Here is a 23568-nt window from a genome sequence, read left to right on the forward strand (position 1 = left end):
TACGTATTGCTCTAACCTAACCTAACTTCTTTCTTTAACCTAACCTACTTCTTCTTCAACTTCTTCTTCTTCTTCTTACCTAACCTAACCCTTCTTTAACCTAACCTAACCTAACCTAACCTAACCTAACCTAACCTAACCTAACCTAACTTCTTCTTTAACTTCTTCTTCTTCTTTCCTAACCTAACTTCTTTAACCTAACTTAACCTAACTTCTTTCTTCTTTCTTCTTCTTTAACTAACCTAACTTCTTAACCTAACCAACACAACCAACCTAGCCTAACCTAACCAGCACAACACACTTCTTCTTCTTTTCTTCTTCTTCTTCTTCTTCTTAACCTATTTCTTCTTCTTTCTTCTTCTTTAACTTCTTCTTCTTCTTCTTCTTCTTTCTTCTTCTTCTTCTTCTTCTTCTTCTTCTTTAACTTCTAACCTCTTTAACTTCTTAACTTCTTCTTCTTCTTTAACTTCTTTCTAACCTAACACAACCACAGCACAACTAGCCTAGCACAACACAACTTCTTCTTTATTTCTTTACAACCTCACACCTCTTCTTCTTCTTCTTCTTCTTAACCTAACCTAACAACCTAACCTAACCTAACTTCCTAACCTAGCACAACCTAACCTTTCTTCTTAACCTAACCTAGCACAACCTACTTCTTCTTTCTTCTTCTTCTTCTTCTTAACTTCTTCTTCTTCTTCTTCTTCTTCTTTAACCTAACTTCTTCTTCTTAACCTAGCACAACCTAACCAACACAACTTCTTCTTTCTAACTTTAACCCACAGCACAACTCCTAACCTAACAACAGCACAACAGCACAACACAACCTAACTAACCTAACTTCTTCTTTTCTTCTTTAACTTCTTCTTCTTCTTTCTTCTTCTTCTTCTTCTTCTTCTTTAACTTCTTCTTCTTCTTCTTCTTCTTCTTCTTTCTTCTTCTTCTTTAACAACCTTCTTCTTCTTCTTTTCTTCTTCTTCTTTAACTTCTTCTTCTTCTTCTTCTTCTTTAACAACCTAACCTAACTTCTTCTTCTTTAACCACAACACTTCTTCTTCTTCTTTAACACAACTTAACTTAACACAGCACAACTAAGCACAGCACAACTCTTCTTTAACCTAGCTTCTTCTAACTCTTCTTTAACCTAACCTAACCTAACCAACCTTCTTCTTCTTCTTCTTCTTCTTCTTCTTCTTCTTCTTCTTCTTCTTCTTCTTAACCTAACTTCTTCTTTCTTCTTCTTCTTCTTCTTTCTAACCTAACACAACTTCTTCTTTAACTAACTTCTTCTAACAACTTCTTTCTTAACACAACTTCTTTAACACAACCTCCTAACCTAGCACAACACAACACAACCTAAGCACAGCACAACTCACAACCTTTAACTTCTTCTTCTTCTTCTTCTTCTTCTTCTTCTTCTTCTTCTTCTTCTTCTTCTTCTTCTTCTTCTTCTTCTTCTTCTTCTTCTTCTTCTTCTTCTTCTTCTTCTTCTTCTTCTTCTTCTTCTTATTCTTCTTCTTCTTCTTCTTCTTCTTTAACTCTTCTTCTTCTTTAACACTAACTGCTTCTTAACTAGCACAACCTAGCACAACACAGCACAACACAACTTCTTCTTCTTCTTCTTCTTCTTCTTTAACTTCTTAACCTAACTAACCTAACCTTTCTTCTTCTTCTTTAACTTCTTCTAACCTAACCCTAACTAACCTAACCTAACTAACCTAACCTAACTAACTTAACCTCTAACTTCTTCTTCTTCTTCTTCTTCTTAACTGCCTAACCTAACTTCTTCTTCTTCTTTCTTCTTCTTCTTCTTCTTCAACTCCTAACTTCAACTAACCTAACCTAACCCACACCTTCTTCTTAACTCTTCTTTCTTCTTCTTCTTCTTCTTCTTCTTCTTCTTTCTTCTTCTTCTTTAACTTCTTCTTCTTCTTTAACCTTCTTCTTTAACCTAACCTAACCTAACTCTAACCTAACACAACTAACTCTTCTTCTTCTTTCTTCTTCTTCTTCTTCTTCTTCTTCTTTAACCTAACACAACTAACCTACTTCTTTAACACCTTCTTTAACTGCTTTCTTCTTAACCTAACTTTAACCACAACCACAACACAACTACTTTAACTTCTTCTTTAACCTTCTTCTTCTTTCTTCTTCTTCTTCTTCTTCTTCTTCTTCTTCTTCTTCTAACCTAACTTCTTTCTTCTTAACTTCTTCTTCTTCTTCTTCTTCTTCTTCTTCTTCTTTAACCTAACACAACTTCTTAACCTCTTCTTTCTTTAACCTAGCACAACACAACCTAACTTCTTCTTCTTTACTTCTTCTTCTTCTTCTTCTTCTTTACAACACCTAACCTTTAACTTCTTCTTCTTCTTCTTCTTCTTCTTTACTAGCACAACCTAGCACAACACAACACAGCACAACCTAACCTAACTCTTCTTACTCTTCTTCTTCTTCTTCTTTAACCTAACCTAACTAACTTCTTCTTCTTCTTCTTCTTCTTCTTCTTAACCTTCTTCTTCTTCTTCTTCTTCTTCTTCTTCTTTAACACAACTAACCTAACCTAACTTCTTCTTCTTCTTCTTCTTACCTAACTAACCTAACACAACCACAACCTAACCTAACCTAACCTAACCTAACACAACACAACACAACTGCCTAGCACAACCTCACAACCTAACCTAACTTCTTCTTCTTCTTCTTTCTAACCTAACCTAGCCTCTTTTCTTCTTCTTCTTAACCACAACACAACTCTTCTTCTTCTTACTTTCTTCTTCTTTAACTTCTTCTTTCTTCTTTCTTCTTCTAACCTAACTTCTTCTTCTTCTTAACTTCTTCTTTAACCTAACCTAACTTCTTCTTTAACTCCTAACTCTTCTTCTTCTTTAACCTAACCTAACTACTAACACAACCTAACCTAACTAACTTCTTAACCCCTAACCTCTTCTTGTTTTCAAACACATGGTTTGGACAATTTGTTAATCGCGGGGTTGGAGTCGCGCACAGGTTGGACTTTGGCTCAAAGAATTGCAGCACAAAAACGCTGGATAGTACTCTACAAACTTTGACACCACAATGCTTAAATGAGGCCCCCTGAAAACCGAAAGAAAATTATGACAAATATATTGAGCTGAAAAGAACGATTGTTGATTTGCTCATACTTGGACCTGCTTGACTCTAACTCCAATAACAAAATCAATAAAAAATACATACATAGGAGGAGATTAAAAAATAGATATATATATATTTATTCTCCCTCTCTCCCTGACCTCCTTTTTTGTTCTCTCTTGGATTGTCTTTTTTGTTTATGTTTTTATTTTTTTTCTTTCCTTACTTCTTCTTTTTGGCCTTTTTCTGAGCTCTAGATGAGTCACTATAAAAAAAATAAATTAATTAATTAATTAAAATTTGCCTAGTGTGCCCACGCTCACTGGCAGGTTTATTAAAAACACCAGTAATCTGGTGAAGATTTAAACACAAATTTATATTTACAACCTAACCCAACATTCAAGAAATTTACCTCATCAGCCATCCTTCCTTCTTTGTGTCCAAATTTCAAATGATGTATGAGTCAGTATCTTGCTCATTTAACAAGTCGTCAGACTCAGTTACTTCCAAATACTGGCTGATATAGGCAAGCCTATTCATTTACCAGTTCCACTAAAGCACAGGGGTGCAAGTGAGTATCTTACTCATTTAGCAATTGCTGAAAAACAGTGACTAACAAATACTGGTTGATATAATGGAGCCTATTCACTTAGAAGTGCCAGGAAAGCACAGTGGTGTGTGTGGAAAATAATCCTAGTGGATTGGTTAGGGTTAGGACAGTTTAGGGTTTGCAGGGTTAGGGGTTAGGGGGTTAGGGTTACCCAAGAGACACCTCTCAACGACTTAGGGTTAGGGAAAGGCTTTGGAAGACACTAGCTGGGAAATACATACCCAGGACAGCATGTTCAAAGCACTCAAAGTGCTCCCCACCAAACCCAACCCAACAACCCAACCCTGACCCTTGGACTCACAGCGCCCACAAATAAAAATGTAGACACCACTCCCATCTTTCTAGGACTCACCATTAAAGATAGCTCCACAACAATCCTAGTTATTTTTTTTATTTTTTGGGGGGGGAGTTTTTCCTTATCCACTGCGAGTATCATAAGTACAGAGGGATGTCGTATGCTGTAAAGCCCTGTGAGGCAAATTGTGATATGTGATATTGGGCTGTATAAATAAAATTGAATTAAAATTGATTATTACCCTTATACCTAAGCGTGACTCAGCAACTTCACTACTAACTGTAAATAAACTTTGTTTAATCTTCAGGGTTACCACAGCTTAGAGTTGGACTCCTCAGATTTAAGCCAGCCCAGGGATGAAAAGTTTACAATAGCTGACCACTTTTGGGGCCACTTCCACATCAGTTTTAAAACAGCCATAACTCCAAAACCATACCTCCTAGACCCTCCAGGGTGGTTAGGGTGACTCAGAGACTTCACTACTAACTGTAAATAAACTTTATTGAGTAAATAGACTAAACTGAAAATTTTCTTTTTCAATAGGTCCAGGTCCCATGGCTCTAGCTGCCTTCCCCACCGAGTTACGGCTGCCACAAATTTTGGCGCCAAAACGCACCGATCGATCGATCAATCAATCAATCAATCAATCAATCAATCGATCAATCAATCAGTCGGTCCGATACGCACCGATCGGCCCGAAAACGCGAAGATCGGCCCGGTACCCACCAATCGATCGGTCCGAAAAACGCAAAAATCGGTCCAAAACGCGCTCCCGTCAGCGTTTCGGCCCCGCCCCCACTCAGATTTTAAAACGTCCAAATCTCCCGAACCCTGAGTCCTAGAGACTCCAGAGTTCTACCGTTGGGCTCGCAGCACCCACCAATGGGGGGGTAGGCACCACTCCTGTCTCTCTAGCACTTAGCCTTGACGATCAGTCAAAAACTAATCATGGTTAAAACCCCCTATCCCTCTCCTTTCCGTGGACATAAACAACAGGGACCAGGATCCACACAATACATCGATTAAACAACTCAGAGCAGTACATAGAAAGTCCAAATTTGCCTTTCCTAATGTTGACATCAAGTTCCCCATAATCAATTTCTCCACACATCTTCCCCCAGAATAATAACAGAACCTCACCACCATTAATGACTACATTCGCACACACTTACCACACCTCCAATCACTCCCTCAGCATCTCTTCAAGACCGCACAGGACAACATTCACTGGACCCCGGAGACTGCTGACGGGGTCCTCTCCCACTGGTGCAAACAATTAAACTTCAAATAACCTTTTGTTCTCCCCAGCACCCACAGAATTCGGCAACCATAACTCACCACTCTGATACCTGGCACCATAGGTGTGGAGAGCAATCTAAACTGGTCCACTGGTCAAAGGAGGGGAGCAGGGGGGGCCTGGATCATAAAAATAAATGACAGACAACCTCTGGGTCTTAATGAATGAATTTTTACCCATAACTAATCATATTCTCCTCCTTGTTTCCCCTCTCCCTTTCACAGCAAACTTCCAGACAGGAATACAATAATAAAGACTCAGTACACAAACATCTAATTCTCATGTTTCTTTTGTTATTATAAGGTTCATCATACACTGGTTTCACTACATACCTGTACAACTTAGAAGTATATCCTGAGCTGCACCCGAATTCCACTGCTCACTGCCAATAGATTCCAACCTGTAATGTTTTAAACCAATAAGGTATGAATTTCTCAATTGGTGTTGTTTTTTGAGGTGTTGTTGAAAGGCTTGCTTATGCGTGTTATGTCATGATCCTTTCTTTACAATAATTTTTATGGGTGGTATAAGTTCTTTTAATTACCACTTATTTAAAAAGTTGAAGATAATGCACCTTTAATATATTATTAAAAAAAATTTAAATAAACTAATTTGTGTATATACAATGTATTATAATTAAATATTACTAATAAAATAAAATATAAAATAAATTACAACTTAAAAAAATATAGGAAAAAAAAGAAAAAAATCCTTCCTACAAATATATAACCACAAAGAGAACATAAAAATGAATAACTTTAATTATTTCTTGTCCTGGGAGAGCGAGAAGGGAATCAGTGGATGATACACCCCCAGGCCAGTGCACAAAAGTCCCAGTGGGTCAAATAAACCATACTAACTTAATTTCCTAACCCCTAACCCATCCTGTGGCCGCCAACGGGAACTACACCTGCCACACTTAGGATTTGGCTGTGAAAAGCTGCAACGACTGGTTGCACATGTGGGACAGCTCTGGCCTGCTGAAAGTCACTGCCCGCCTTTAACTTTGACTGAATCTTTACCAGTCTGGAAATGACCTCAACATAAACCTCAGTTAACCGTGCCAGAACTCAACCAGCCTGGAGCTCACATAAGCACCTGAGACCTTACAATTCATCCAGATAAGTCATAGAATTGACACACAGACACACACACACACACACACACACACACAGGCATACACATGCACACAGCCACACACAGTCACACACACACACACACACACACACACACACACACAGCATTTGGATGAAAGATCAAGAGGTCACAATGTAAAAATACCCAGGGCCTCGGCAGGTACCACTTGTGGGCCCTGCAATTGCATACAATGGCTTACAGTTGTGATTCTGACATATATAACAGGGCTTTTCAGTAGCTTTCTTGAGCAGTCGGCACCGGGCTGGTGGAACCCTGCGTCCCCGACTTACAGCCGCTTAGACGTCAAAGATCAAGCGGTGACAATGCAGGCCTGCGGCAGCACATCTGCTGGGGAAGCACAAGTGACGATCCAGCTCTGAGTCTACGAGCTGCTCCACATACGGTGACGTGCACCGGTGCAGGACAGCTAAAACAGCTTATCCTAACCCATCTTCTTCCAAACTGACACTCATTCAGATGACGTAACCCATTTTTCACAATTGGGGTTTCGCACGCAGACACAGCCTTTGTGGCCTTAAGTTCAGACCACTGCTGCAGTACTTGGCCTTCACTGGTGCAGACCACATGGAGGCAACTGCTATAGCAGCACCTCAGAATGGCTGACACACCCTGCTCTGCTCAAGCTCACTCAGGTACAACTGTGGCAAATAGTACAAAATATTAAATAATTCAAATTTACAATAAAAAATGAACAATATCAAATTTAAACTGTAAATATAACTTACAAATTAAAATTCTTTAGCAAAAGACTATAAAATTTCCATTGGAACATAACTGACAGTTCCTGTGTAGTATGTTTACCTTTTTGGCTGTGGTCTATCATGACAAGTAGCACCATGGAGACCTCGCGTTCCCATCCTCCTCCCTCCCCCCCTCCCCCTCTCTCCTCTTCTTTCTTCTTTTCTCTTCTATATGGCTCAGGACAGCAAGTGGGAGGTGGCTGGGACTAACCTGCACCAGCCAGTGCCTTGTCTCTGTCTCCCCACACAACGATGTTGTCGTTGGTCAACATAGGGAGAGACTCTGAGTATATCCCTTCTTGCCTAACCCAAACCAGCCCAACCCCAACCCAGCCCAACCCCAAGAAAAACCAAGTGGGAGGGGTCCCACTTTTGGTTATTACCCCCTATCCTTAAGCTAGGGCTCTAGCCACTTAGGGGAGGCTTCAACTAGGCTCAAAGTGCTTAGGGTTAGGGAAAGGAGAGGGTGGGCTTTGGCCAAAACGTGTCTCCAAAATAGGTACCATTCGGCTCCAAATGGCCTACAATGTGCTCCCAGTTACTTTCTGGAGAGAGGATTTTGCCCTCTACACTTAGTAATTTTGGTCCACTATGGACCCCCATTCATTTACACTGGGAATGCTTTTTTCAGAATACCTCCAGAACACTTCATCCTAGAGACTCGGGAGTGGGTGGCATCAGAACTAATTCGGGGGCGCTGAACACACCTGTCCGCATCTTTCTACAACCTTCCGTTCCCAAGATATAGCCAATTTAAAAATAAAAACGCCCGTATCTCTACAACGGAAAGTCGTACAGACTCAGGGCCCATGCAGTTGAACCCATGCACCTCCTGTCCCTTAGAAGCGGCTGGTTCAGTTCCCCTTCCCTGATTGTGCACCTCCCTTCCCTTATAAGGGGAGGGCTCACCTTCCCTATCCTAACCCTGATGTAGCTCTTAGGTTACAAATTTACTTACTTAATTTACTTACAAATTAGATATTTTTTTTGGAATATTACAAAGTAATATTACTTTTATGAAAGGAGGACAACTAAAACACAACATCTGTGACAGCACACATCAGGTGGAGGTTTTATTGACAAATTCCTTAAATGTTCAATTATTAATATGTTCCATTAAACAACTAATTCATTAATTAATTTACTTAAAGCTCTGCCTTCAGTTACAGTACAGTTTCTTTTCACATTCGATGGTTAAGAATGATGTGATCTCACAAGTGTCCTAGCATGCTCAGTAGCGGGTAGAGAAACCATGGATCTCCAGTTTAGAAATCTGTCTCTCATTTGAGAAAACGGCTCGGTCAATTCGAGAGCTTGGACTTCCAACGCTTCTCAGCCAGGCTTTCCTAAAAACACAAAATAAAAGAGTCAACAGTCAGTCTCAGACAAACTCATCAGTTAGACGTCTGTCCACTGTCCTCACACAGATAATGTGTTCGGTTTCAAGTTATTTTAATGACATTTATCTTTAGCATGATCATCAACTCCAATGAACTCTTTCTGAAACACATTCCTGATAAATTTTTGTGAGGCTGTTGGTTTGGTTTCTGAAGCGGGTACACAGAGTCAGAGATTCTTCAATAACAAACATATTTAAATGTCATTTTCTGCATTTCCGTAATGAAATTAACACACCAAACAGACACACAATTTAATTAACCTATGATTTCTTTAATGGTGATCTAATAGATTTGGTCACATGTTCAATATAACATCTTTCATGTCAACTGTGACTTCAAATAAACACAAGAAATTTTGGCTCTACAGTAAGGATCTGCACTCAGTGAATAACCTCCTAAGACCTATGATAAGCTATTATGGCAAGACCTAACCAGGACAGCACTCCTATAATGTTTATTGCCACACGAACATTTCAGTTGAAACCCTTCCTCAGCATGCACAAGTAACAAAGAATAATGGAGTCTAAACTGAACATTTAAGGGCTTCCTTCTCTGCTCTTTGTTCTCCAAACAAAGACAGCTATGTGACAACCATCTCCAGGAGGTCTCACCTCACGCCTCAGTGAGACAAAAGTCTCACAACTTGATTGGACAGGACTTTTACAATGACATGTCACTCTGTGATATCACAGGCATCTGTAGAAGGTCTGCTCCCTTCAGATAAATCTCCCTCTTAAGATGATAGGTAGTGGTGTGCTCAAGGACCGATTGTTTTTGACCAAAAACTCAAGGAAAAAATGCAGTTGCTCTTGAAGAAGATGGCTCAAAATCTTACCAAAGACGAAAAACAAACTTCAGGCACTCTTGCATGGAGCAGGGAAAGAAAAAAGGTAGCTTGATTACTTCATTAAAAAGCCTTTATTTTATTATGGCTTGTACAAAGACACTTAAAAAAAACCAACTGGTTTCAACCTCTTGGGTCTTCATCAGGGTTACAAAAGGCTTTTAAATGAAGTAATCAAGCTACCTTTTGCCTGAAGTTTGTTTTTCCTCTTTGGTAAAAATCTCCCTCTTACTTGGGAACTACAGACCAGCCCACACCTCTTTCCTGCTGGGCCTGGAACAGCCCAGATGCTCAGGTCCTTGCTCCTTGCCCTGAACCAGAGAAGCACAAGGGCACCCAGGACGTGAACTGGCACCTCTCCATCTACCAGTGCACGCTCCACATTTGGTCCGGACGGGGACTTGAACTGGCGACCTTCCAGTTCCCAACCCAAGTCCCTCTAGACTGAGCCACTGCCACACACTGTACCACCTACTTAAGCTTTTTACTGACTTTACCCTAATTGTTGGGATGTCCTCATCATCTGTGACAAACTTCCTATCACTTAACTTCCCTCTACGTATTAAGATGCTTCTACACTTGAGGTTCTTATTTACCTTCTCTATTAGCCTCTTTGTACATGGCATTGTTGTGGTCACCAGTGTCATATCATCCATGTCAGCCCTAACTGGTGGAAGATGCAACCCGTTCTGCCATCTCTCCCCACCTACCACCCACTTAGAAGCCCTGATGATTACTTCCATCGCCATTGTAAATGCTAATGGAGAAAGTGTACACCCTGCCATGATGCCTATTTCTAGCCTCTGCCATCCTGTTGTGAAACCTGTCGTACTGAGACACAACCTAATATCCTGAAAGTAGGCTTGCGCTAAGTTAACAATTACCTGTGGCACTTTGAAGTAGTCAAACACACTCCAAATAAAGCTATGCAGTACTGAACCAAACGCATTTGCAAGATCTAAAAATACTACATGCAAGTCCCTTTTTTAATCTTCGCTGCCCAAATCTGGTGCCAGATCATGCTAGTATGCTCTAAACACCCTGTAAAACCTATTATTCCTGCCTTCTGCACCATAGTATCTATTAAGCTATTCATTTCTAAGTAGCTAGCTAATCTCTGCGCAACTACACTAAAGAAAATCTTCCCCTCTACATTCAAGAGAGAAATCATCCAGAACTGGCTAAGGTCCACAGACTCCTCCTTAGGAATGAGGACACCCCCTGCCCTATGCCATGCTCTTGCTATAATTTGTTTTTCCCAAACTATTCTCAGCTGTTTCCACAAAAATTTAAGGATGCCAGGCGCACTTTTATAAACCCGGTAGGGGACTCCATTAGGCCCTGGGGCCGAAGAAGCCTTTACACGCCTGACCACCTCCTGAACTTCCTTCCACCTAGGTGGCCTGACATCCATCTCATGCTCTATCCCTTCTAATGGAGGGATATCAGGTGGGAAACCTACTATCCTATTCTTCTCCAAATCTGAATATGTATTTCTCAAATATTCTTCAACCTCTAGCCTTTCTGCTTTGAGCTGCCCTCCCTTTTCCTGGCTGAATAATCCTTTAACAAACTTAAAAGGGTCCCTGAAAAAACCTGTCCTTACATGTTCCTTCTTCCTCCTCTTTTTCCTGAGATGCTCTGCCCTTCTAAAAACTGCTAGCATGCTTCTCAACTCCTCTTGCAACACATTAATGCCTCCCTCCCTTTCTTCTTCTGTAGCCATTTTCCACTGCTTTCTTAACTTTGTCCTTTCCCTAACTAACTTCTCTATTTCTCTTTGCCACCTAGACTTACCTGACTGTGCCCTCTCACTCCTCTTTCTCTCATGCACCCCAAACCTCTCTGCACCATATGAGTAAATTACACCTCCCATCTTTTCTAACCTTTCAATTGCATTTCCCCTAAGCCTGCTTAACATTACCAACTCATCTCTATTAACTATCTCCCATTCTTTACTGTCATTTTCCCTAGGCCATCTAACTCTAACCTTTTCTTCCATGGTTCTCTCTCTGACTGGCATACTGGCCTCATTATCACCTGCATCCCCCCTTACTACCCCTTTCTTTGCCACACACTTCTTTCCCTGATGAGTTCTGAGGCCTTTTATTGATGTTACTTTCTGCCAGCCACAAGGACAAACCTAAAGCATCTTGTTCTTGATTGCGCTACTTTTGTCCTCTACAGATGAGCTCGCCTTGCCCCGAGTGCTGGTAATTCTTGCCCTGGTGGATAGGTCCATGCCCCCATCCTTCATTGAGTCACAGATCCAGTGCATAGTCGTGTCCGTTCCAATGTCTGTTACCGTGTAATCCACCTGTGAGTCATTTCCACCCCTGCTCTCACTGACTCGTGGGGTATTTTCCCTATGTTGGCTGTAGCTAATTTTGGTTGTAGCAAGGCTGCTAGGCCTCACAAATGCTACCATGGGTTGCTAGCCCCTGCCAGTACCTTTAGGGTCTTTTCTTTAAATGCAAACAGCTCTGTGTTTTACTGTATGATCTTTGACTGACAATCAGCTCAAACGTCTCTGTGACCTCATTACAATATGCAGAGGAGGTGGACGGTTCTTCGCCCTGAGCAGTGTCTGCAGGAGCCTCACAAACTGCATATAGCCCCAGTAACCTTCACCAACAAATCAAATCTGTGATCTGATTGGCTGACGTGTTGCTGATTGGCTGACGTGCTGCAGCCAATCAAATCATACATACTGCGGTGAGCGGGTTGACCTCAAACCGTCATCTTTGTGATTTTCCTCATCTCAGCTGCTAAATATCTACTGAACATTTAACCCCACATTGGTTCTCTTTAAGCACTCACAGCTCTCTTCTTCTCTCAAAAACCTTCTTGCTAATCTTAACTGTTGTTTACACGCTATTAGCCTTGTTAGCTACATGAGCTTAGCACTCAGTGATGGCGTCTCCTTCTCCTTCTCTCCCCTGCTCAGTGTGCCAGATGTTTAGTCATTCCTCTGCCTTCTTTAGTAATTTAGCCAATTTTATTTCTTGATATTGGGTTGCAGTTTGGACTTACATGTCACTGACTTTGTCCCAAGGTCCTTGGATTTGACCAATCACAGTGCCCTGTCTGGTGTTTTTCACCCAGCCGCTCAGTCCCAAACTCAGGCCATGATCCTCTGTGTACTGACAGACAGATTCACATCATAACACATCATGTTTTAATCTTTGGTTAGTGTAGATTTCTTTATTTAAAAAAGCTTACTTAATACAAGAAAATAAAATATTAGCTTTGTAAACTGAAGTTGTGTCTTTAAAGGTCTGTACTGTGTCTGAGATTTGCAAAGCTTCCTCTTGGATATGTACTGCTTATGATGTGACACCTGGTTGCTACCTTTTTATAAAGTCCTGACCTCACACGCACGCTGTGTCCAGAAACATCCAGAACAAATGTGTGAACGAAAACAGCTGATCACATCAGTCAGGAGACAGAGCAGCGCACTTATTCATCATCCAAGAATTCACTAATTTATCTTTTTATTCATTGATCCATTATTTATCATAATATACAAGATGGCTGCCACTGCCCTTCCCTGGCTGAGAGTCTTCTTACAATCCACCAAGAATCACCAAAATAAAGTGCCATCCATGCAAAATTAAATCATGCTGATGGCAGACATATGGTTAATTTACTCTACCACGAAAAGATAAAAAAAAAGCCAAGCCTGCAATTGTAGTCAAATTTGTGAATTGAAAGCACAAGGTTGAAGTGTTGAAAAAGTGGAAAAACCTTAAGGGTACTGGTGTGTATATAAATGAGTACTTGACAAAGAAAAAAGATAAAATAGCCTGGAAGGTCTGCACCCTCAGAAAGCAAACCAAAATTCAAGCACAATGGACAAGGAATATATATATATATATATATATATATATATATATTTCCTTTATTTAACCAGGGAATTCTCATTGAGATAATAATCTCTTTTTCAAGAGGATCCTGGCCAAGAAGGCAGCACAAGAAGTTACACAAAGAGTGACATACTAATGAACCTCAGATAAAAAAATAAATAAATAAATAAATAAATAAATAAAAGGGATTACATCCAGTATCAAATCCTCGTGATTAATCCATAAAACACGTACAAATGGTGGGCAGATGCTCCTTAATTTTAACTTTAAAATTTTCTAGACTAATACAACGGTCAAGTCTAAGATGGGTCTGAATCTCAGCCCAGGATTTTGGAGCGGAATGGAAAAGTGTTCATAAAGTTAAATGGACCACCAGAGGAATCAAAGATGGTTGTGGTGCAAAATCTAAGAGATCTGGACCAATATAATTGACAGTGGCTTTAGAAGGTATTGGGACATGACATGTTGGGATTGTGCCTTGGCATGGATCAAAGAAGCAGCTCATGTCAGCTCATGTCATCCAACAAAAGAAGATTCTACATCATAATGCCCATAGAAACAGAATGTAGCTGCAGAAGATATTTCTGGGTTGTGTTTTTTTTTTTTTTTTTTTTTTTGTTTGGTTGCTTTCTAAAATCATTGTTTTTCCTTTCATTAAATAACTGATGAAGATTTTAATTTTACTCATGAAGAGACTGAGATATTTGATCTCTCTAACAGCAAAAATTCCTTAAGTGAGAATAACTTCATTAACACAAATTGTGAGGAGCTTAATCTAACTTTTCGAAATTTGATAGAACATAAATAATTTATTTTTGAAAATAGACAATGGCATTGCTCTGGCCTCTGGCACTACCGTAAGAAACCTTGGAGTAATATTTGATCAAGATCTGTCTTTTAATTCTCATTTAAAACAAACCTCACGGACTGCATTTTTTCATCTGCATAATATTGTGAAAATTAGGCCTATCCTGACCCCAAAAGATGCAGAAAAATTGGTCCACGCTTTTGTTACCTCTAGGCTGGATTACTGTAACTCTATTATCAGGTAGCTCTAGTAAGTCCTTAAAAACTCTCCAGCTAATTCAGAATGCAGCAGCATGTGTACTAACAGGAACTAAGAAACTAAGAGATCATATTTCTCCTGTTTTAGCTTCTCTGCACTGGCTCCCTGTAAAATCCAGAATTGAATTTAAAATCCTACTGTTAACTAAGGCAAATTGTGATTTGTGATATTAGGCTTTATAAATAAAATTGATTGATTGATTGAAATTGAAATGGGAAAACAGAACTACTACTTATGCAGTAATGGAGATGGTTAAAGAAATAACAAAAGTGATAGAAAATAATAAGTACTCTATTGGTATCTATATTGACTTACAGAAGGCTTTTGACACAATACATCACAGCTAGTTATTGAGAAAACTGGAAAAGCGCTGGATACGAGGTGTAGCTTACTCTTGGATAACTTACTTGGGAAATAGGCATCAATGTGTGGAAATTAATAGTAGGTCAGGATTCAGAAAGGTCACCTGTGGAGTACCCCAGGGATCTGTGATTGGTCCAAAACTTTTCATACTGTATATTAACAATATATGTAATGTTACAGAATTGTTAAAATGTATCATTCTTGTGGATGATACAAATTTATTTTACTCTGGGAAGAATTTACAGGAACTTGTGTTGGCTGTAGAAAAGGAACTGGGAATACTGAAAATTTAGTTTGATGTTAGTAAATTGTCTCATTATTAAGAAAACTAAATTCATGATATTTGGAAATTGACAGGAAATAGATGGACAGATTGAATTAAAGATTGGTTATGAACAAATTGAAAGACTTTTTGAGACAAAATTTCTAGGGGTTATGATTGATCATAAATTGACATGGAAACAACACATTGATTATGTTAGAGGAAAAAAGTCTATAGCAATCCAATATAAATCTAGGGATATACTAAATGACAAGGCCTTGTATATTATTTATTGTTCACTTATACTTCCTTATATGTACGAGCCATATGCATTATTAACAAGGCTGGTTACTATGATAACACTAACCCAATTCATTTTTTTTTTTTCAATTCAATTTTATTTATGAAGCCCAATATCACAAATCACAATTTGCCTCACAGGGCTTTACAGCATACGGCATCCTTCTGTCCTCAGGACCCTCACAGCTGATCAGGAAAAACTCCCCAAAGAACCCTTTAACGGGGAAACAAACAATAGAAACCTCAGGAAGAGCAACTGAGGAGGGATCCCTCTTCCAGGACGAACAAACATCCAATAGATATCGTACAGAACAGATCAACATAACAAATTAACAGTAATCCCACTGTTTATTAATTCCAATACTTTAAAATTTAATGATTGGGTGTATTATAAAATAATGCAAATAATGTTTAAAGCTAAATCAAAGTCCCTACCAGACTCTGTACAAAGTTTTTTTCTGTGCATGAGTGTAAATATGATATGATATTTGTAAATTTACAGGGCAAAAAGCTTTAAAAAAAAAATGTTATCTATTGTTGGAAAATCTATTGTTGGAGTCAAGGGCGTAGGAACTGGGGGGATCCTCCAACATTGAAGAAAGGCACATTTGTCCCACACAAAAATTATACAACAGAGGAAAAAAATATTTTATTTTGAAATCTCTAACTCACTTGCTTTTATTTTGAAAGTGCAACACAGCATCATGGCACTGGCGTTGTGATTCAACATCTAGGCTAACTTGTACACTCTTGCTGGGTAAACTTTTACGTTGTTACTACTAACATTACTAGCTAGTGATTTGCGATTTAACACCAAATATTTAAGGTGTTTGTAAAACAACATGATTATTCTAATAACTCATGTAACTTGAAAACTAGTACACACCTCCAGTATCTAGAAAGGAGTTAGTCTGTCTGTGTGATTTTGCTTGTTCTTGGCTTTCCCATCAGTATTTTTCTAACTATACCTTATTCATGTCAACTGCTTTCATATTAGAGATCAGATGAAGTTCAGCTGGCAATTGACGTTAGAGAGGGTGAGGCAGGGAGAGCCAGTGCTTCAGAGTGTCAGGTAGGTCATATGTGCTATATAAAGGGTCAGGAGATATATTCAAAACTCATGCTGAGCTGCCACAGAAGTTATTCTCAGTGACTTGTTAAATAAATTAATCAGTCAATTTGAAAGTGATCAGTAACATCATCGTCACTGATTGAGATACGTTAAAAAAAAAGTCAAAGTATTTTCTGTTACATTGTTTCATGAATTAAGATGGAGCTATAAAAAGAGTGATTGGTAGAAATAAACCATCACCATATCTCAGTATCATTTATAAAATATTTCTGTTGTTCGTTAAAAAAAAAAAATCTTTTATCTACTGTATATCTTTCTGTGTACTAAGAAAATACATAGGAAGCATGTAAATCATGTGATATGTTGTCTGTTTATGACGAGAACATAAATCTGTTGCAATAGAATAATATAAATAATATAAATTTGAAGTTAACTTTGTTGGTACTTCAGGGCTAAAGTGAGCTTTTCTTTGTTTAGAAAAAAATATGATGCTAAATATTTAAAAAAAAAAAAAAAAAAAAAAAAAAAAAAGCCTTTCACCACTTGGGGCATTTTGTTTTTGAAAGCAAATTGATTTATATGGCATTCAATGACATTTCCCATCCCTGATTATGGCAGACATATTTCTGCTCAAACCATTTACAGATCTGTCATTGTCTTTGGGGTCATCGGGTGGGAACCTCCTTTCACCAGTGTTTCGTCTAGTTGGTCCCACGACACCTCCAGGAGGCTAGACACTGATCTCTGCCGTCCCAGAAACACTCCCCTAATGCCAGATCTCACTGCTCCCCGCACCAACCCAACAACCTCCTTTACCTTACTTACACATGGCTTTCTCAGCCCAAACAGCACTGCCATGTTCAACAAACCCAGGCTCTGTACATGCGAGCTCCAGGTAGTGACCATGCTGATACTTCCTTTCCTAGCACATTCACCATACTCTATTTCACACACTACATAGCATAATAACTAAAAACTAAAACTAACTAACTCACTCATCTAGCATCATTAATTCATTCATTCAGTATTCATCTATCAATCACACATCCATCACTCATTCATCCATCCATTATTTTTCTATTACTCATCCATTAATCATATATCCATCATTCATTCATCTATTATTTATACATCCATCACTCATTCATCATTCAGTCGTCCTCAAACAAGCCCTTCTGTGGGGTCTCCAGTCATCTGTATCCTCCATGCCTCTGGCCAGCTTGCCACTGCTTTTTGTTCCTACATCTCTCGTTAGGACATCCCACAAATGTTGACATGGGATGTCCTTGTGATTGATGTCCACAGTGTCTCTGGCAGTGACCTGCCAGTCTCTGTCTCCTGGATTCTATTTGATCACCTTTGGCTGCTCCCCATGAAGATTCTTGATGGTGACATGCACGCCCTAGTTGATGTTCAGTACTGCACGCAGCATTCTGGTGTGGCCTCCATCCTGGGACTTCTGCAGGGTGGGCTTCAGGTTCCAGCATTCATGTCTGTGTAGGACAACAGACTGTACAATCGCAGAGGAGAAGCTGAGTTCAGTGTGGAGAAGTTGGACTTCCACGCACTGGCCATGCCGTTCAGACCCGTCCTCACTTTAAAGGGCCAGTGTGTAATATTTGGCATGGTTTATTGTCAAATCTGATTCTGAATCTGAATATTCTACCCATTAATATGTTTATATAAGTGTATGATCACTATAAAATAAAATTCATTTGGTTTTCGTAGCCTTATAATTATGCTTATATATATATATATATATATATGTGTATATATATATATATATATATATATATATATATAGCAAGGGCCTTGCTTTAGAGAGGTCGCCATCTTGCGCCACCATGTATGTACGGCAGACCGAGCGGACAATCCAGCCAGCCAGACAACGCGTTTCGTGTGTATAAATGAACCAACGAAGACAGCGGAAGGAAGGAAGAAGGAGGAGGAAACAGCAGAGAGTGTTAGTAGTTAATCGATAGAGAGTAGTGAAAAGTTTTTTTAGTTATAAAGTGTGCGAATGGACCACACTTACCACGCAACAGGAGAGAATGAACCCGAACCGTCATCTGCGAGGAAAAGAAGACGCAGCTTCAGTCCTTGTGATGCACTCTCTGCAGCGCTTTTCCTCCTGATGATATATCTCCCCAACAAAGGTAGCACCAAATCCCATTCTGCGCAGCAAAATGGGAGCGGAGGATTCAGGCTCTTTTCTCGCCCGCTCAGCATCAAACACATGGAGTTCCTCATCTGTATGCTCCAGCTCAAACAAGTATGGCTCTGGGTCTGTGTCCGCTACAAGAAACTCTTCAAAATCGCGTTCAAAGTCGTCCATTGCAGCTGCTATAGTTCGGAGATATTGCTAGGCTAAATAAACAGCTGAGCTCTGTTTACAGGCTACGCTGTCAGTCAATGTGAGCGCTGGAGATTGGTGGAGCAGAGAGGGGAGGGGGTGCCTGCTAGGTATTGTAAATGAGTATGTGTGTATGGAGTGTGTGTGTTACGCCATAAGGGTCAGAGTTTGGGACGGAGTCTTTTACCCCCTGGGGTGTTACCGGAGTTTTTGGAGTGCTCAAATAAACGGGCCTTTTTCCCAAACGCTACTCTGCTCTCCTGCTTGTGAGGGATTCATTACAATATCATAACATGGTTTAGATTTTTAAATAAACATTCATCTCATCGCTAGATAGACCTACTCTTGAAAAACTTGTTTCTGCACAAGGCTTTTTGTCCCTACGAGGCCACCATTTACCCAACAGGAGGAGTGAGCAAGTGAGCCCTGCAATCTAGAATTTGACCACTGATGTCACTGTTTTCAACGGTTTTCAACCCATTTTACACAGTGGCCCTTTAAAGGAGCAATATGTGAAATCGTTTCACCGCTAGGTTCGCTGTTGTGCACTGCCTGTAGAGCAAATCAAAGTGTGTCATGAGCCACACCTCCCTCTACCTCTGCTCTCCAACACCAAGTTAGCATTAGCACTACTCGGCTAGCACGCTAACGCTCCAACTCCAACTGAGCCGGGCTCACAGTCTCACGGACAAGAGTTGGAATGTTAGCATGGCAGCCCATTAGTGCTAACGTCCCCATGCTTCTCCGCCAGGCTCAGTGAGTTGGAGCCAAGAAGCGTGGGGACGTTAGCGTTAGCACTAGTCGGCTGCCATGCTAACATTCCAACTGAGCCCGTGAGCCCAGGCTCACGGAGAAGAGAGGAATGTTAGCGTTAGCTCCCAGAGTTAGCACGAGAGCTACTACGGCTATTAGAGTAGCTGCTATGGAGCGCTTCTACCAGCTCTTCTAGTCACTGAGCCTCACCTCCATCTCAGCAAATATATTACATTTATTACAGGGACCATCATCATTGAAGTAGGCAGGGGAATAGCTAAACACAGCCGCCAGACTGCCCACCGGGCTACATTTTACAATGCTAATTGCAAATGTTAGCTGGGCTGCCGGGCTACTCGCCTAACACAACCGTAATGCCTGACCCATTGCTGGGACACTCAAGCTCCGGACATTAACCCATGCTACAATTGTAACATTAAATTTAATTGAATCGACATAGCGACATGTGCCTAACGTTACTGTAACACTAATTAAAACAGACATTTGACTTTATGTTGTACCTGTCCAGGAGAAGAAGAGCTAGCTCTGAGTCAGATTGTAGCCCCTTTAGCTCTTACAGTGCTCTCCACCTTGGAAATGCAAGGCCAATGTTAATCCAAGTTCTGTCCCTTTCTTTATCCAACAACTTCTTCGCCAACAACCATTGTTTCTTTAGAGGTAATGTCAGATCCTGGTCGTCTTCAGGTGAACGTTCCGCTCTCTACCATTTCATTTCGAAAATACGCACTGCCATTACTCACTGGCTGTAGCCTTTTATAGGGAGGGAGGGCCAAGGGCTCCGGGGGGGGGATTCACATGAACGTACATGAACGCGCAGCCAGACCGGCTTGTAAACAAGGGGCTGGAGATCAACACACAGAGGGTGTGTGAGGTCATGCTATACTCCAGATGAAATTACACCTCTAGTTCTTCACATAGCAATTTTTTAATTCCTTCAATCTAGAAATGATGAATTTCGCTTATTGCTCCTTTAACAGCTAATGGGGATCCTAAATAAAACAAACAAACAAACAAACAAAGTCCTGCTCTGTCAAGTTCATTCATGAGCCAATGTATTTAAAGTCAGTGTCTTCTTTCAGAGACCAACCTTGGCACACTCTGTCTCCTCTCCAGTCAAAAGCTCCTGTGCTTGCTCCACAAGATCATATAGCAGGCTGATGTCATCTGCGTAGTCAAGGTCTGTTAGAACTACAGCAGGGAGTCATCTTGACCTCCTTGGTGTTATAGTGAGTTCCTGCTCTCTTCCAATGATGGCCTGCTTGAGAGCATAGTCCAGGACTATGGTTAAGAGGATGGAGGCGAGAGTGTCCCTTTGCAACAGCTCTGCCAGCTTGCTGTTGCCATCTGGGGGCACTGCCTTTGTTCTCGTACCAGTGTACATGGTCCTTATGTCCTGGAGTAGGATGGGAGAGACACCGTAGGCCATGAGTATCCACACCATTCTGTGTATTGAGTTGAAAAAACACACGACTGCTGTCACGTTGTTCTTTTTTACCTCCACAATTATTCCTCTCAAGGCCAAGATCTGGATCACAGTGGCTCTCACCTCTCTGAAGCCATTTTTTTTTTCTTTCTTAAGTAAGGGTCGATGGCTCGTCGTATCGGGTTTAGTATCATGCAGTTGTACGTTGTTTCAATGATACATGTTAGACTGATGCCACAATGGTTGTCAGGTGTAGAGAGATCTCCAAATTTAGGCACTGGGATGATACTGGACAGGGACCACATATCAGGCTTATTCTTTTTCAGCAGAGCAAGGCTGCAAATCTCCAGGATGATGTCATCAAAATCACAGTTCGTACAGTTCCATCTAGCCCACTGTTTGTCCTCATTTAATATGTCCTGGTTTTCTGCAGCCCACTCATGATTTAATTTTTGGCGCACTTCCTCCACTTTTCCTCACACCGCCATGACCCTCAGATGCCTGGACCCGCTGGGGTTCTGAGGGTTAGGGTTAGGCTCTCCATCACCAGCACACATATCCTACTTACCTTGACAAACCACCTGTACATGGTTTTAGGCTCCTCCTCCACATCCAGCACCTAAACGCAACATCTCACCTCCAGTGTGTATCTGGCTTGGAGGTCAGGACGTGCTGAGAATACCTATCAGACATATAGGGTCCTTGGGCTGGGCATAAGGACTCTCAGGCTCAGTCGCACCCTGATGGATGAGAGTCGACAGTGTTTTTGTCCACCAACCTTGCTTCTTCTTTCACTGTGCAGAAGGTTCCCATAATAAATAGTCTCTGACAATGCAAATGTGCATTGGAAGGTGTGCTGTTGTCAGACTAGATCCTCTCTTTCAGGGTTTGGGGTCCAGTCATCAAGCTGTCCACCACAACGTGGACCAACACCACCATTTTCCTGCAGACTCCTACCAATGGAAGACTAGGATTTGCGATTCTGAGTGAGGTTGCAACATTTTGCAAACCCTGCTCTGGCCATTTTAGGCATTTAAGCCACAATCCGCCCTTTACTTCAGAACCTTCAGGCGGTATCCCATACACAGGAGCAACACAGTGACCTTCTCATCGGTAGGGTATCTGTCCATGGTATTTGCCCACAGCTGAGACAGTGGTTGACTGGCACTAGGGTGTGACTGCAAGGTCCACAAGGAAGGGTTGATGGGGGCTTGGCAGTGGAGATGCAATGTACTGACAGAAAGAAACTTACATACTTCACTCTTCTTTTCACCCTGCGGAGGTTAGCCAATGTCAGGAGCTGAAAGCAGGAAGTAGCAAACAGAAACAACACACAAACTGCAACAGTACGACTGCACTGTGTCACACACACCCTGTGCAAGTGCACACACACACACACACACACACACACACACACAAACACACACTTCCATCCACCCATCCATCATTCATTCCTCCATCATCCATCCATCCATCCATCATCCATCCATCCATCTATAATGAAATGAAACAAACTCTTGATGTTAAAGTGTCATTAATTATAATATAATCACATGTTTATCACCATTATATCAATATGTGATTACAATTAGAATAATCTAACAAATAATTGTTGTTATTAATTATAATCATTAATTAATTATAATCATTAATCAAACATAATTATCACTTCATTATGACAGTAATGTAAATATAAATATTTGAATGTCAAGTTAAACATGAAACTCACCATTCTGAAGCAAACACCTGAAAACAAACAGCTCATTAGTTATAATAAACATACAATAATAATAATTATAATAATAACGTACAGTTTATTTAAATAATAAAATGTATTGAAAATGTATATATCAAAAATATTTCATACAACACGACAGAAATATTTGAGACAATCGACAGACACAAACCTTCACGCACGTCTGTTAGTTTATTGTATGACTTAACACATACACACTAACATACATATGACATGTGACATGTGACCTACCCTGCACGTTCCCAAAAATCTCAAAATCCACTGAAGTCAGTTTGTTTTCAGACATGACAGTGTTAAAGACACAAAATCAAAGCAGAGACAGAAACACGTCAGTCCACCTTAAACTCTGCACTGGTCTATTTTTATCTCTGAGATTTGACACCACCGTCACAAACACTTTCCTCTTACACCTTTCAAAATAAAAGCATCACAATTAAACTGAAAACATGAAAAAAAGACTTCATTTGTATGTCCAAGTCAACTGTTCCTCAGAACCCTCAACAGAAAATACATACACACTTACTGTCCACTTTATTGGGAACACACGCCCTGTCCACTACAGACATGGCATGAGACAGAATTCAGGACTGACGGACTTCAAGTGTCTTACAGATCATGACATCACCATCAGACCGTGACATCACCATTAGACTGTGACATCACCATCAAAATGTGACATCAACATCAGACCATGACATCACCATCAGACTGTAACATTACCATCAGGATGGATGTTAATTTCGGTTTGTTCAGCTCCTCAATGTGTTTCGTCAGTTTCTGGTTCATTCTGAAAAAAACTCAGTGATGCTGCCGTTTGTTCAGGAGATAGAATGAACCATCCCAGTTAAACTAGTGATGAAGATGTAGTGTCCCAGTTAAACCAG

General features: G+C 40.4%; 1 protein-coding gene across 1 annotated transcript; it reads right to left on the reverse strand.

Annotated features, from left to right (window-relative positions):
* Positions 1-8251: 8251 nt before the first annotated feature.
* Positions 8252-23033, reverse strand: LOC125886197 (acylphosphatase-2-like). Its single transcript, XM_049572205.1, has 4 exons — positions 22916-23033; positions 22658-22674; positions 12483-12592; positions 8252-8551 (listed from the first exon to the last, which is right to left on the reverse strand). Exons 1-4 carry the CDS (start codon positions 22968-22970, stop codon positions 8437-8439), a joined length of 297 nt encoding a protein of 98 aa, XP_049428162.1. The 5' UTR covers positions 22971-23033; the 3' UTR covers positions 8252-8436.
* Between the last annotated feature and the right edge of the window lie 535 nt (positions 23034-23568).

Source organism: Epinephelus fuscoguttatus, linkage group LG3 (genome assembly GCF_011397635.1).
Source record: "Epinephelus fuscoguttatus linkage group LG3, E.fuscoguttatus.final_Chr_v1".
NCBI lineage: Eukaryota > Metazoa > Chordata > Actinopteri > Perciformes > Serranidae > Epinephelus > Epinephelus fuscoguttatus.